This window comes from Lingula anatina, chromosome 2 (genome assembly GCF_051362555.1).
Source record: "Lingula anatina isolate TDL-2025a chromosome 2, LinAna3.0, whole genome shotgun sequence".
In the NCBI taxonomy this organism is placed as follows: Eukaryota; Metazoa; Brachiopoda; class Lingulata; order Lingulida; family Lingulidae; genus Lingula; species Lingula anatina.
In genome coordinates, this window is record NC_141768.1 from 25147662 (window position 1) to 25164030 (window position 16369).

A 16369-nucleotide genomic window follows, 5' to 3' on the forward strand; every position below is an offset into this window, starting at 1 on the left:
TGCAGCAAATAAACTACGCACGCGGGGATCTGCGAATTAGGCTTAGAAATAGATGCTACTTTCATGTTCCAGATGGCTTTTGGGGATTCACAGGAAAGTGGAGAGATAGTAGAAAACGAGGATAAATCCGATATGTCGTGGATGAAACCTTTGGCTCTACTTTTTGAAAAGAAACATGTAAATTTATGTGCACCTATCGTTCGGTATTCAAAGTAAGTCAATTAAGAACTGCATGTTGTAAGTTGTATTACTTCAGTCAGATTTAAAGTGATTGTAACTTTACCTCTTACCTCGGTATTTTACGTCCGTTTAAGAAATGGCGTTTACGTTTCTTGAGTTTTGCACGTTTAACAGTTTTAATGACAGCTAGACTTAAAAAAAAAAATGAATGAAATATATGATTGGCATCAATTTATTATTATTTTTTCTGGGGAGGGGGGTTACTGGGTGATTTGAATTTTTTTTGTCCCCAGTTGTTTACATTTTATTTTAAGTTTTTATCATTATTTCCTTGCTTTTACCTGAAAACATAGGTAATATTTAATCACATTTAGAGATATTTTAATAAAATGAAATATATAACCATGTACTGTAAGTATAGTACATTAGGGCTATAAGTATTTGGTCATTTTTCTTAAAAATTCTACATAGGAATTTTAAAAAGAGATTATGATTATTATTATTATTATTATTACTGGTGTTTAAACTTCCAGATTGCCATTTAGGACATTAGTCAGAAAGTACCAGTGTGACATAGCATACACACCTATGATAGTGTCCAACTGCTTTGTATGCTCACAGAAAGCGAGATAGTGATTTTGCCACATGCAAGGGTAAGGTTTGAAAATGGGTGTCATCAGTGCGGCTTTTGATGGTCACCCAGTGATATATGTTATTAAAATAATGTCAGCTTCCTATCACAGTGATAGACATTTAATGGTCCTTAGTATATTATGTTGTTATTAACCCATTACAGTGACGTCATATTTGCTCCGTAACACTAGTCCAGCAGCCATACTGGAGGGAAAGAACGACGGGGATTAGTAGCGTAAATATAGGTAAACCAAATAAAATAAACTAAAATGCATATCGCGATCAAGTACACCAAAAGGAAGAGTGTATATACATGTGAAAACTACAGCTGATCAGCGGGATCGACCCATATAAACTCAGGACAGTCCAAAGACAAGAAATCCTGACTTATCCCAACATCGTGGAATTGTCAGAAGCTAGTTCAGTTATCTTGTACTTCATTTTTCTTGTTCACTGGATAATAACAGTTATAGTTTTAGAGAGTTTAATGTGTAATCATAAGTTCAATCTTTCATAGTAGCAACTTTTTACATAAAGGATAGATGTAAGGAGAAATTAGATCTGACCATTGGGATCGACCCTTTAGGACTCAAAGAAGACAGTATGCAGGGTTGTCTTATAACAAGAAATATTGCTGTCAGATATGATTTAACTGAACATCATGAAGCTGTCAGAAATTATTTCAGCATTCTTGTACTTCATTTTGGTTCATTAGGAAGTACATGTAACATGGCTGTTGTTTGAGAGTTCAACATTTTATTATGAATTCAACCATTCACATTAGCAACATTTTATTATTAGTCCAGACATTCACAGAAGCAAGGCATTTTTCAAACTTATTAATTTATGATATCCAATGTAGCATAACAACAAGTCAGTTCATGAATTGATCTTCATTTGATTAAAAATATAGGAAAATGCACTTTTTGTATAAATAAAAGTTAACATAAAATGCAAAACATTGTTGACATCGTTGCACAATTCAATGACAGATTATCAGGGTCCCTTTCCTTTCAGTTGATAACACTGACATGAAAAATATTTCCATACTTTTAATGATGCAATGCAACATGTACATGAGCATATTAAGTCAAATCAAGTCACCATAATCTGTGAAACCTATTTGGTATATTTTTATCTATGTCTAGAGAAATGCTTGATTGAAAACTCACAATTGATGTATGCTGTGTGCAATAATTGTGTGTAGGTATGTACATTTAAGTCCTTAGATGGTGTTACTAAGCAGTTTGTAATTTCATTTAGGAGAATTCCACAACTGGTGGTCAAAATTTTAAAAAAATTGCGCAACCTAGAAGAGCTAAATCTTTTCTTGATACAGGACAGCCATCTGTTTCTGCATATCAGACCATCTATGAGAAGTGCAGCATACAAAGTATTATATTTCTTGCAAACTTTTCCATTTAGCATTTAAAAATATGAGAAAGAAAAAGTGTTTTCATTTCTTCTTGTGCTTCTGCTCACAATTCTAAATAAATAGAATACCTATCCTTGTTGTATGCAAGCTATCAGAATAACAACTTTAAAACGACAAATGAACAATTAAATAAACAAATCCAATTAAATAACTCTTGTCATGCACTGAATTTCACTCTCCTGATGTTCAGATCCTGTCTCCTCAGCTGGTCACAAAGATATAAGAATATCCTTTTGCTGCTTCTACCTTGTGTGCCATCTAGATGCCTTTTGTACCTGTTTTTTTTTTTTTTTTTTTTTTTTTTTTTTTTTTTTTTTTTTTTAATTTTATTTTATTTTATTTTATTTTTTTTAATCAAGATTTACTTGCACCCAGTCATTCAGTGTGGCTTGGTGGGAAAATGCCAGATCAATAATTTCCTAAATGTAAATTAACAAAAAAAAAAAAAAGGTAACAAAAGTTATTTTTATTCATATTGTAACTTGAAATACAGTAGAAAAACACAGAATTTAACATTTTTCAAATTAATTTCATTAAGTTATATTTCAATTAAATGATACCTGAGCTAGAATATATACTTACAAAACAGATTTACTCTTAACACTACACCAAATCTCAAATCAAGCCACTATAACTTCCAAATACACATGACACAGGTAATTGATTTAATTGGGCCAGCTGAGCTGATGAATATTCATAATACGCAGGTCATAGCTGTGCATTCAGAACAGCAGACTAACTAGTCGTAAATCATATATGGCTACCCCCCTAAAAGCTTGCTGTCTTATCCCCTAATGAACACTGAATAGATTCCCCGCGGGGATTACACATCAAGCATTCAAGACGGTCGACCATATTTGATCCGAAAAGTAAATCCACTTTTGTGAAAGTGATTATAACCTGAACTTGACCACTTGCAGAATTTCCTGTTTTAACTCTAGGTGTAATGGCAGCCAGAGGTATATTACAAAATCCAGCAATGTTTGCAGGATATGATGCCACACCAGTACAGTGTGTCAGAGACTGGGTGAGTACAGGCTAGATTTGGAATTTCCTTTTATGAACTAAGGAAAATGCTTTTGTATTTCATAGCCTCAGTTTTGCAAACTATGATCAATGTACTAATATGAAATCAACAGGGGTGGCTAGTGTGCTACTTTCCTGCCAAGTGTAGAATAGTGTCCAGGTAGAGTTTAGATTGATTTTATCACCATTTGCATTTTAAATAATCTCTGGTGAAGACAATCAAATAAAAAATTGTGTTCAGCATTAAATTTTTGATGAGAATTTCCACAAATCTTCATAACTTGATTATGATAAGTATGAAATGATGACATACTGCACATTTCATACAATTCATTGCAATTTGCAAAACCTCTGTTAAGTCAAGAATTCTTCACCATTCTTCCATAATAGTATACCAAGAGCTGACTTAATCTCGCCCCAGATTTGAATCATATTACCTCACACTTTTACGGTTTTTATGTACAGACACAGATGTGTCTGTACATATAGCCATCATCTGCGTCTGTCGTCGCCGTCGTCGCCGTCGTCGCCGTGCACTTTTACCTATAACACGATAAGTGGAAAACCATTTTACCTTTTGACTTGAAACTTGCAGAACTGATGAATATTCATAATACGCAGGTCAAGTTCGAATATCAGCATGATCGGGTCACTTTTAGGGAATTTATGCTGTTTTTTCACTTTTTTCAGCATATATGCAGCACCGATAACACGATAAGTGGAAAACCATTTTACCTTTTGACTTGAAACTTACAGAACTGATGAATATTCATAATACGCAGGTCGAGTTCGAAAATCAGCATGATTGGGTCACTTTTAGGGAATTTATGCTTTTTTTTCACTTTTTTCAGCATATATGCAGCACCGATAACACGATAAGTAGAAAACCATTTTACCTTTTGACTTGAAACTTACAGAACTGATGAATATTCATAATACGCAGGTCAAGTTCGAAAATCAGCATGATTGGGCCATTTTTAGGGAATTTATGCTGTTTTTTCACTATTTTCAATATAAATGAAACACTGATAACACAATATAAGAAAAATGGATTGGCCAATTGTAATTATACTCACAGGAGTGGTCAATCTTACTAAAACGCAGGATGAGTTCGAAAATCAGCATAATCGGGCCATTATTTTAGAAGTTATACTGTTTTTTCACATGTCTTCAGATTCAATTATTAGGCATGTTAACAGTCTCATTATTTAACTAATAAGATGCCTAAAAGTGTTTGTTTGATATTTCCTGCATCTTTAAAACATTGTTAGTTGATTATGTAAAAAACATGGTAAACTTGTTATCATGTATTGTGTAATAAAGTGTCAAAAATGGAAATAAACTCATATCATTGCAGTTTGTCAGATTCAATCATCCACTATGTTCAGAATCTCAGAATGGAGGAAATTGGACATTTAACACTGTTCTATTGATAGTTTTCCCATCTCATCAATTTTCTTAGTTGGTCATATAAAAATGGCAGTAAAATGTTTATTTTGTTTTATGTTAAAAAGTGTTAAAAATGGAAATAAACCCATTTCAGAACAGTGCTGTCTTGTTTACATTTTGGCATTTTCAAGGTGTGACTTTGAAGTTCCATGGGCCTGAAGACCTTTGCTAGTCACATTTTCTGAATATCTGTGATACAAATATTTTATAATTAAAAATTGATGGTCATTAAGCTGTTAAACATTATGTAATATTGCATCAAAATTTGAAGAAACCCCTATTTTGGGCACTGCTTCCATGATGACCATTTAAGGAAAATCATGTCACTTACTGTTCTCAAACTTACAGGATAGAAACATGGGACTAAAATACAGCTTCAGTAGGCAATGCAGTCTGTTTGGTTTTTTTTTTCTTTTTTTATGTACAGACACAGATGTGTCTGTACATATAGCCATCATCTGCGTCTGTCGTCGCTGTCGTCGCCGTCGTCGCTGTCGTCGCCGTCGCCGTGCACTTTTACCGATAACACGATAAGTGGAAAACCATTTTACCTTTTGACTTGAAACTTGCAGAACTGATGAATATTCATAATACGCAGGTCAAGTTCGAAAATCAGCATGATCGGGTCACTATTAGGGAATTTATGCTGTTTTTTCACTTTTTTCAGCATATATGCAGCACCGATAACACGATAAGTGGAAAACCATTTCACCTTTTGACTTGAAACTTACAGAACTGATGAATATTCATAATACGCAGGTCAAGTTCGAAAATCAGCATGATCGGGTCACTTTTAGGGAATTTATGCTGTTTTTTCACTTTTTTCAGCATATATGCAGCACCGATAACACGATATAAGAAAAACGGATTGGCCAATTGTAATTATACTCACAAGAGTGGTCAATCTTACTAAAAACGCAGGTTGAGTTCGAAAATCAGCATGATCGGGTCACTTTTAGGGAATTTATGCTGTTTTTTCACTTTTTTCAGCATATATGCAGCACCGATAACACGATAAGTGGAAAACCATTTTACCTTTTGACTTGAAACTTACAGAACTGATGAATATTCATAATACGCAGGTCAAATTCGAAAATCAGCATGATTGGGCCATTTTTAGGGAATTTATGCTGTTTTTTCACTATTTTCAATATAAATGCAACACTGATAACACAATATAAGAAAAACGGATTGGCCAATTGTAATTATACTCACAAGAGTGGTCAATCTTACTAAAAACGCAGGTTGAGTTTGAAAATCAGCATAATCGGGCCATAATTTTAGAAGTTATACTGTTTTTTCACATTTCCTCAGATTCAATTATTAGGCATGTTAACAGTCTCATTATTTAACTAATAAGATGCCTAAAAGTGTTTGTTTGATATTTCCTGCATCTTTACAACATTGTTAGTTGATTATGTAAAAAACATGGTAAACTTGTTATCATGTATTGTGTAATAAAGTGTCAAAAATGGAAATAAACTCATATCATTGCAGTTTGTCAGATTCAATCATCCACTATGTTCAGAATCTCAGAATGGAGGAAATTGGACATTTAACACTGTTCTATTGATACTTTTCCCATCTCATCAATTTTCTTAGTTGGTCATATAAAAATGGCAGTAAAATGTTTATTTTGTTTTATGTTAAAAAAGTGTTAAAAATGGAAATAAACCCATTTCAGAACAGTGCTGTCTTGTTTACATTTTGGCATTTTCAAGGTGTGACTTTGAAGTTCCATGGGCCTGAAGACCTTTGCTCGTCGCATTTTCTGAATATCTGTGATACAAATATTTTATAATTAAAAATTGATGGTCATTAAGCTGTTAAACATTATGTAATATTGCATCAAAATTTGAAGAAACCCCTATTTTGGACACTGCTTCCATGATGACCATATAAGGAAAATCATGTCACTTACTGTTCTCAAACTTACAGGAAAGAAAAATGGGACTAAAATACAGCTTCAGTAGGCAATGCAGTCTGTTTGTTTTTTTTTTTTTTTTTTTTTTTTTTTTTTTTTTTTGCAGTTAAACAGTTTTTTGTGAAAATTTTATTTTTCACATATTGGCATTTTCAAGGTGTGACTTTAAAGTTCCATGATCCTGAAGACTTTTGCTTGTCATATTTTCTGAATGTCCATGTCACTAATATTTTATTAATAACATTTGATTGTCATTATGCTGTTAAACATTATGTAATGTTGCATCAAAATTTGAAGAAACCCCTATTTTGTGCACTGCTCCTATGATGACCATTTAAGGGAAATCATGTCACTTACTGTTCTCAAACTTACAGGAAAGAAACATGGGTCTAACATACAGCTTCAATAGGCAATGCAGTCTGTTTGGTAAATTTTTCTGGCAATTTAACAGTTTTTTTTTGAAAATTTAATTTTTCACTTATTTGCATCTTTATTTTCTGTTTTTTTGTCTGTATATTTGACAGCTTTGCTGCCTTGTTTTTTTTTGGCAGTTAAACAGTTTCTTGTGAAAATTTAATTTTTCACATATTGGCATTTACAAGGTTTGACTTTAAAGTTCCATGATCCTGAAGACTTTTGCTTGTCACATTTTCTGAATGTCCATGTTACTAATATTTTATTAATAACATTTGATTGTCATCATGCTGTTAAACATTATGTAATGTTGCATCAAAATTTGAAGAAACCCCTATTTTGGGCACTGCTCCTATGATGACCATTTAAGGGAAATCATGTCACTTACTGTTCTCAAACTTACAGGAAAGAAACATGGGTCTAACATACAGCTTCAATAGGCAATGCAGTCTGTTTGGTAAATTTTTCTGGCAATTTAACAGTTTTTTGTGAAAATTTAATTTTTCACTTATTTGCATCTTTATTTTCTGTTTTTTTGTCTGTACATTTGACAGCTTTGCTGCCTTGTTATGAGTGTTACAGTATTTCTTCCTTTCAAATATATAGTGATGAACATGGTGCTTAAATTGGAAGGAAAATATTAGACTAAAAGATGAACTAACCACACTACAATAAAATTTTATAGATATAGCAAAAATTTAAAATTTTCTTTTTAAATAGTTTTCCATTCTCTTAATAAATAGATCATTGTACTTAAATAGTATAGGTGACTGCATGTATGAATAAATGAAATGAAAATGCAGAGGTTTATAAAATTGGTGGTTTCCTTGACATAGGTCAATCATTAGTGATGTTTTTTGCCACTCATTTTTTTTGTGCTGTTTTACGCTATAGTACCAGTCAGTGTGGAATGAAATAGGCTGTAATTAAAAGTTATGCTTTCAAGCATATAAATATTACACATAATACTTGCATCACTGACCTGACACAGATAGTTATTTTTTTTGTGGAATGAAACTGTGGAGTTGATAACAGCATGGTAATGGTTTTTTTATTCAACCATTTTCTTATTTCAGCTGGATATAGCATTATCGCAAGGTTTATCTTTCACAACCTTTCACCATCATCTGATGTACATGCTGGAGAAAGTCATGTCAAGGTCACAAAGACGATTATTCAATTTGTTGTCCAGCATAATTGCCGTTCTGGAATATCTAAGGGAACATTATGGGATAGGATGATACTTAAATGCTGGTACATCATGGGATATAATTAAGCAATGTGTAGGTGGTCAAAAAAAAAAAAAACAGTGCCAAAACATGGCTAAACTGCTGACGTTGGAATATTGGAGATTCCTTTACATGGCAGAAAATATGATGGGCATCTTGGATTGGATGAAGTTTTTTGCACATACATTGTACCAAGAAATGTACAGTATTTGTTAATAATGAGTTTAATGATTAGAAAAACCTACAACTGATATAAATTGAGTATTTTGGAGAAATAGGTACACCATAGAGTTTCTTAAAGTTAGTGTGACGATTTTGAATAAAAAATTGAAAAGAAATAATGTGTGATGTGTCCCTGCATCACTACAATTAGTAGTGATAGAAGTCTAATTCTGGATTATCCATTAAGTCTGAATATTTAGGATTTGTGTTTATGCCCCTCTTCAGCACTTGCATTTTCAGGATTTTCTTATATGGTCCATTTTCATCCCTGAGTTAAGGTGGACAATAAAGGGAACCGGAGAAGATCAGCATTGGTCAGAATTGTGCCGGAAGTGACGTGCAGTGGTGTTAGAAACGAAGCTGAGTGGTCATTTTAACATAGAGGTGAACGGCAGTGAAGACGGGTTGTCGGAGGAAAAAGAAGTTTTCTAAACAACATGGTAAGATAACTCTCTTTTTTTACGCATTTTGGGCAGAGAAAACTTGTAGAAATAATAAATGCATGATATGAAAACGTGACACGGAACTTGAAGGTGCAAAATCGTGCTTAATTTGCGGTCAACTTGTTTAGAAATAAATGCTGCGTCGACCGCCAGCGCGACAAAAAGCGTAAAGGGGAAATAATTCCCGGGAGTCTATAAATTGTTGTCATGTGGAAATTTGGCATTAATATAATCCGATATGTCCATATCTAAGTATTTTGGGGTGTTTTATGGTATGGGCTGCAATTACAACGAAGTTTTAGAGGTCTTGAAGGACCTTGTGAAAACCAGGAAGTAGTTCGTAACTAACAAGTGGAATGTACCGATCTCCGACTGCTGTGCACAGCTGTATCTTTTTTTCAATATATTGACGAATTTTTAGATCTTGATATGTCCATCTGGCATGAAATTCCACACACATGATCACACTGATATACCTTTTACACTGGGGAAGGCGCTAATCAGTGACAAATGCCAAGACAAAGGTGACATTCTGACAGCCTCTTATCTGAGTTAAAAATCACTGACAAAAGAGACTGGCAATCAATTTCCTCAGGCTGGCAATCATTAGCCTATAGAAATTGGTCATGTTACATCTTATCTACCTGTGAGAATCGTTTTACCAACTGAGTATTGTATAATAATGTCAATTATTAGTACTTTGAGCTAGTCTTAATTACCTGTCAGCTCACCTGAATTCTCTTTTTGTCTTTTTGGGAAGATCTTGTCAGTGAAATGTTTTATTTGTCCTGTGACAAAAATTCGTCAATATATTGAAAAAAAGATACAGCTGTGCACAGCAGTCGGAGATCGGTACATTTCACTTGTTAGTTACGAACTACTTCCTTGTTTTCACAAGGTCCTTCAAGACCTCTAAAACTTCGTTCTAATTGCAGCCCATACCATAAAACACCCCAAAAATACTTAGATATGGACATATCGGATTATATTAATGGCAAATTTCCACATGGCAACGATTTACAGCCTTCCGGGAATTATTTTCCATTTACACTCTTTGTCGCAATGGCGGTCGATGCAGCATTCATTTTAAAACAAGTTGACCGCCAATTAAGCACGATTTTGCACCTTCAAGTTCCGTGTCACGTTTTCATATCATGCATTTATTATTTCTACAAGTTTTCTCTGCCCAAAATACGTAAAGAAAAAGTGTTATCTTACCATGTTGTTTAGAAAACTTCTTTTTCCTCCGACAACCCATCTTCACTGCCGTTCACCTCTATGTTAAAATGACCACTCAGCTTCGTTTCTAACACCACTGCACGTCACTTCCGGCACAATTCTGACCAATGCTGATCTTCTCCGGTTCCCTTTATTGTGGGGAAACTTAGGGTGGTGGTATGGAGGGTGGCTGTGTTTAGGTGACTCTCTTATAACATAGTTAGGCTATTAATTAACTGTATTTAATTAAGAGGACCTGAGGCTCAGTTGCACATAACCTACTCTGCTCCTGTTATCCTGTCTGAAGAGAATGGCAAAGCACAGTGATATTTACATGATAAAGTAATGAAGGTGAAAAGACTTGAATTCAGTAAGTTTGTTCTTTAAAAAAAAGATGGAAGATTTGAAGAGTTATTCATGTATGCTCTGATTTGAAATGTTATTCCAGGGCATTGGACAATGACATAGAAATCTATGTTATCCTTTGACTTTTATTACAGATGTATGAGAAAGGGGAAGGGGGGGGGACTACGAAGCATTCGCACAAGTTAAGGCACAAGGAAAAAAGACGATGTTTCAGTTTTTCTTTGAAATATTCAAAATGAAAATTATTGTAACTGCATCCATTTATTTTATTTTGGTAGGACATGCATGACCATTTCTTGTTACATTAATGGTGTCTCCAACATGGAACTATTTGTGTCAGTCTGCAAAATTAAAAAAATGGTGTGTCAATAATAATGATATCATTTATAAAGATGAGACATTGGGTGCTTTCCCAGAGATTTAGATCGATCTAAAGATTAAGTTTTAGATCGACCTAACTCCCTGGGGGTTCACGCTAAATTGCAGTCAGCCGAGCGGGCACCATAGTTAATTACCCCCTTACAGCTTTTAGTAGGCAGGACAGACGCTTAAGCCGGCCAAGCTTACAGTAATCTAGTGAGACTCCCCACAGGGATAGATCGATCTAAAAATCTATGGAAATGGGGTGTTTGTGTTTCTTTCAATTTTTAAAGTTTTATTCATATTCCATACTTATGCATTTTTACATTAAACTTTCAGCTGGCATTTTTAAAATTTTAATTCAAAGCTTTTGTAGAACTTGCTTATGAAAGCCTGATTGACTAAAATCACAAATTGATAGAATTACATCAGGATAAATGACATTTTGAAATGGATAATTGGTCCAGGCGTCTGTTGTTGGACCACTTAGTTACATATGAAGTCAGCACAGATTCCATGTAACAGCATATAATGTAAATCACTACTACCAGTTTTTTAATCGACTTATATTAAGTCCAAATGTCAATTTATAATATAGATTATATAAGATACACCAAATTAACTATGCAGTCAGTCAAAAGAAAAGCTCTAAAACTACCCCTTCTTCAAATTTCTGGTTGTAAATTTGACATATCTATCAGCCCCTCCAGTTTGTAAAAGTCCGTCAAATGATGTAGTAATGAATGACATGCTGCTACTTCATAGCATGATATAGTTCAGATGAAATGACCTAGGGTTATATAATGCACAGAAAGTAAGAAAATACCTAAAATGATACCCTTTGGTATTTCTTTAAGTTATTTTATTTAAAGCTATATGGTGGCATTTGATCGGGTTTAGTTTCTGTGTTATTAGTTTATTGAGTTTGCTTAATCTCCTTTTAAATACACAGGTAAATGGGTAAATGAAATGAAGAGCACCATAATTACAAAAACAAATCTATCTTCATTAACACTCCCCTAGGCAATCTGCTTCCCTGTGTTTAACTATATTTTGGTTGAATTTTAAGCTCATGTGTACAGAATTTTTGTCAAATTCTAAGTTAATCCTAATACTGGAACATGTATTAATTTAATATGGGAGGGAGGGGCATGCATATGCATACAAACAAAAGTAAACGTGCTTCAAGGTAGTGTGCGCGCTACAACCAGGAAGTTGTTTTAAACTTCAAGTTATTTTGTTCAGTGCTGCTAACCCAAAATGCTATTGTTGTTGCTGGTATTGTTATTTAAATGCATTTTACTGCATTATGAAATGGCTAAAGAAAAAATTGTTTGGAAAGGGTAGGGTTTCAAAGCTGGGTGCTGGGGGGGTAGAATTCAACCATTTACGGGAGTTTAAATTTAAAAACATAACACCACACAGGTGAACTATCTTAACAGACTGATATACAGAGAAATGCTAGTGTCTGGAACTCAGACTTGAGAGTTTTACATGTATCCTCAAATAATAGGGGGAAAAAAGATGTCACTTTGGTGAAATCATCTTTATTCAGCTCACAAGACGAATCTTACATGCAAAACACATTTAAAGTGAAGTGAAGTACACTTTTCAGTGAAGAAGGGTTTGAAGTTGTCTTTAATTACAAAGGTAAGTAGAAAAAGAGCAACTTAAGTAGCTTAAATTTTACTTTATTAAAATTTGTTGTGCATGAAGTAGAATTTGAGTTTGTAACCAAAGGGAATATCCATGATTAATTTAAAAAGTCTCATTCGACTTAATAAGATTTTGGAAAAAGAGTTTTGTTTAGCAGAATAATAATATAATTTTAGTAATGTATATGAAAAAGATGTGCTCCCATGTCATGTTAGGTGTGACATCTCAGCAATAGGTGAAAAAAGCAAATAGTTTTTCTTTGCTATAGTTTGTTTCTCTTGAAAAGGGTTTCTATTGATCAGACTATGCTTAAAAGTGGATGAAGAAGTGCAACCTGAGTTAGTTTTTCACCTTATTTTTTTTAATGGAAAAAATGCAGTGAGGAGGAAATTTTAAAAATGGCCCCAAGAAGACCTAAAAGGTGACCAGTATAAGATTTTCCTGTGAAAAAAATCATACTTAATGAAATCTGGGGTAAATGGTATTTTCTCCAACTAACCAATCTTTAACCCTTTTTTCATCAGGCCTACCCAACTACCAGACTCGGCACATAAGGATCCTGAATTAACAGGTGTATCGGACCACACTACCCGTTTTCAAGGTGTGTGTCAGATCGCATTTCGGAGTATCAGTCAGAACACCGACAGGATGAGCCCACACTCTGCTATCACCTTGATTGGATAGTAAACGATTGTCGTAAAATTGCTATATGATTTGAAAACCGGGGGCATAAATTTGAACACCACCTAGACAACCTTAGACTGCCACATTAATCTAATACAATGCAAAAAAAGCCCCATCAAAAGTGGTTAAAACATTTAAACCGAATGTCGTAAAGTCCCCATATACCCCCATAGAGACAATAAAATAGAGTACTCTAAAGTAAGAGTTCAGTCTAAGGTTGTTCTAGTATTAACCTTTTTCATCTTTTGCGGAAATACGAAGTGCGCATGACAGGAACCGCGCGCCACAGTGGTCATGGTGGTCCTCTGCTGTTTCCAGCATGGCAATGCTAGGTGTAGATGATGTACAAGGTGCGCATATAAAAAGGTCGTATGAAGCGTGCATTGCTTTCTGGCAAACTAAAAAGGTGGCTGAAGCACAGAAATGCGTAAACTGTAGGCAAGATACATCTATTTGGACGGAGAATCAAGCAATTAAATGTTTTCTTTCTCAGTTTAAATACGATGCGCTGTACAACTAGACTTCACCTAAGCGTCCGAGCCTTGGCTGCGCTGTCAGTAGTGATGACGAACTAAAGCTTCAGAGTTCTTTTAAATGCTTCTGATTATAAATATATGCGAAAGAGACTCGTTATTTTTTTATGTATAAAATCAAAATAGCTAGTAGACTCGTACACAGCTTTCAAGAGTGTGGACAGGTGCGTAGGCCTACGTCTTCACAATAGGCCTATTACATGTAGGCCTACATATGCAAGCTGTGGCGATATCACCTCATTTACCGGCAGTGTCAATTCTTTACGATTTTTATGTTTTGTTTGAAGGATGTCTTAAGATATTTTTGAAGTGATAAAATGAAAAGATTCCCTGCATTGTTTGACCGGTACCTACTGTGTATACAGGTAAAACTGATACGCAGATCGTTCGTCGGTGAACTGATTTAATCGTTTGGTACCTGATAAGGCATCAGGTGTTACTTGTTCAATTGTTCGGTAAGGGGGGCGGCCACAACTACGACCTTTCCTCTGTAATTAAAACCTTCTAATTTTAAGTGTTAAATAGGTAAGACAGGAATTCTCGACTCTTTCCCAGAAGATAATTAAAGTTTACCGTGTCTTACTCTAGTATGTGTACAAAATTTACGACAGGTAAAAAATGTCAAACTTTCGTATCTGTTGATCTTGATAATATTAGCCCCGTTTGTACAAATCAGTAATATGTATACGGGACTGGATACATAATAATAAAATTTTTATATCACGTTAAAAAAAAAAGAACCCACCCTACTAAGGGTTATGAGAGACTGAAACCTGTGATAGGCATACTACATTTAAAATGATCACTTATCAATAAAACACACACAAAAATGGCATTACATACAAAACTTTTCAAACCTTCTCTTTGTTGTTACACAAAGAGTCGTGAAAGTTCTTGAATTTTTTGTAAGTAGAATCCTCGTGTAAAACTTAACAACTTTTACTTTCTTTTACCATAATCTCATGCTTGAAGTCTTTTCTTTATTTTTAGTCCCCAGCCTATTCTTCAATTTTTTCTTCATATCTTTATAATGTTTTTTTCTCGCATTGTTTACCACCGAGTTCTATTATCCGATAGTTCGTTATATCCGTTGATTTACTAAGCATTTCTGTTTTTTATGTACAGACACAGATGTGTCTGTACATATTGCCATCACCTGCGTCTGTCGTCGCCGTCGCCGTCCCTGTCGCCGTCCCTGTCGCCGTCGCCGTCGCCGTCGCCGTGCACTTTCATCGTTAACACGATAAGTGGAAGACAGTTTTACTTTTTGGCTTTATATTTACAGAGCTGATAAATATTTATAAAACGCAGGTCAAGTTCGAAAATCAGCATGTTTGGGCAATTATTGTAGAAGTTATGCTGTTTTTTCACTTTTTAGCTTATATGCAACACTGTTAACACATTTCAAGGAAAACCGATAGGCCTGTTGTCATGAAACTCACAGGAGTAATCAATCTCACTAAAACGCAGGTCAAGTTCAAAAATCAGCATAATCGGACCATTATTTTATAAGTTATGCTGTTTTTTCACATTTCCTCAGATTCAATTCTTAGGCATGTTAACAGTCTCTTTATTTAATTAATAAGATACGTAAAAGTGTTTGTTTGACATTTCCTGCATCTTTACAACATTGTTAGTTGATTACGTAAAAATGATGTTAAACCTGTAATCGTGTATTGTGTAATAAGGTGTCAAAAATGGAAATAAACTCATATCATTGCAGTTTGTAAGATTCAATCATTCATTATGTTCAGAAACTCAGAATGGAGGAAATTGGACATTTGACACTGTTCTATTGATATTTTTCACATCTCATCAATTTTCTTAGTTGATCATAAAAAAATGGCAGTAAACTGTTAATTTTGTTTTATGTTAAAAAAGTGTTAAAAATGGAAATAAACCCATTTCAGAATAGTGCTGTCTTGTTTCACATTTCCTCAGATTCAATTTTTAGGCATGTTAACAGTTTCATTATTTAATTAATAAGATAAGTAAAAGTGTTTGTTTGACATTTCCTGCATCTTTACAACATTGTTAGTTGATTTTGTAAAAATGATGGTAAACTTGTTATCATGTATTGTGTAATAAAGTTTCAAAAATGGAAATAAACTCATATCATTACAGTTTGTAAGATTCAATCATTCACTATGTTCAGAAACTCAGAATGGAGGAAATTGGACATTTGACACTGTTCTATTGATATTTTTCCCATCTCATCAGTTTTCTTAGTTGATCATATAAAAATGGCAGTAAACTGTTAATTTTGTTTTATGTTAAAAAAGTGTTAAAAATGAAAAAAAAAAAAACATTTCAGAACAGTGCTGTCTTGTTTACATTTTGGCATTTTCAAGTTGTGACTTTGAAGTTCCATGGGCCTGAAGACCTTTGCTAGTCACATTTTCTGAATATCCATAATACTAATATTTTATTATTAAAAATTGATGGTCATTATGCTGTTAAACGTTATGTAATATTGCATCAAAATTTGGAAAAAAAATATTTTGGGCACTGCTCCCATGATGACCATTTAAGAAAAATCATGTCACTTACTGTTCTCAAACTTACAGGAAAGAAACATGGGACTAAAATACAGCTTC

At 34.0% G+C, this 16369-nt stretch overlaps 2 protein-coding genes across 2 annotated transcripts in view; both read left to right on the plus strand.

Annotated features, from left to right (window-relative positions):
* Positions 1 to 9140, plus strand: LOC147763493 (tRNA-dihydrouridine(20a/20b) synthase [NAD(P)+]-like). Its single transcript, XM_087005288.1, has 4 exons — positions 1 to 212; positions 714 to 833; positions 3190 to 3275; positions 8138 to 9140. Exons 3-4 carry the CDS (start codon positions 3195 to 3197, stop codon positions 8300 to 8302), a joined length of 246 nt encoding a protein of 81 aa, XP_086861414.1. The 5' UTR covers positions 1 to 212; positions 714 to 833; positions 3190 to 3194; the 3' UTR covers positions 8303 to 9140.
* Positions 9141 to 11852: 2712 nt separating this feature from the next.
* The window catches only part of LOC147763494 (uncharacterized), a 31765-nt gene continuing 27248 nt past the window's right edge, over positions 11853 to 16369 (plus strand). Inside the window, exon 1 of the mRNA XM_087003195.1 lies at positions 11853 to 12549. The gene's annotated coding sequence lies outside the window, so the exon portion shown is untranslated. The remainder of the gene's footprint in view (positions 12550 to 16369) is intronic.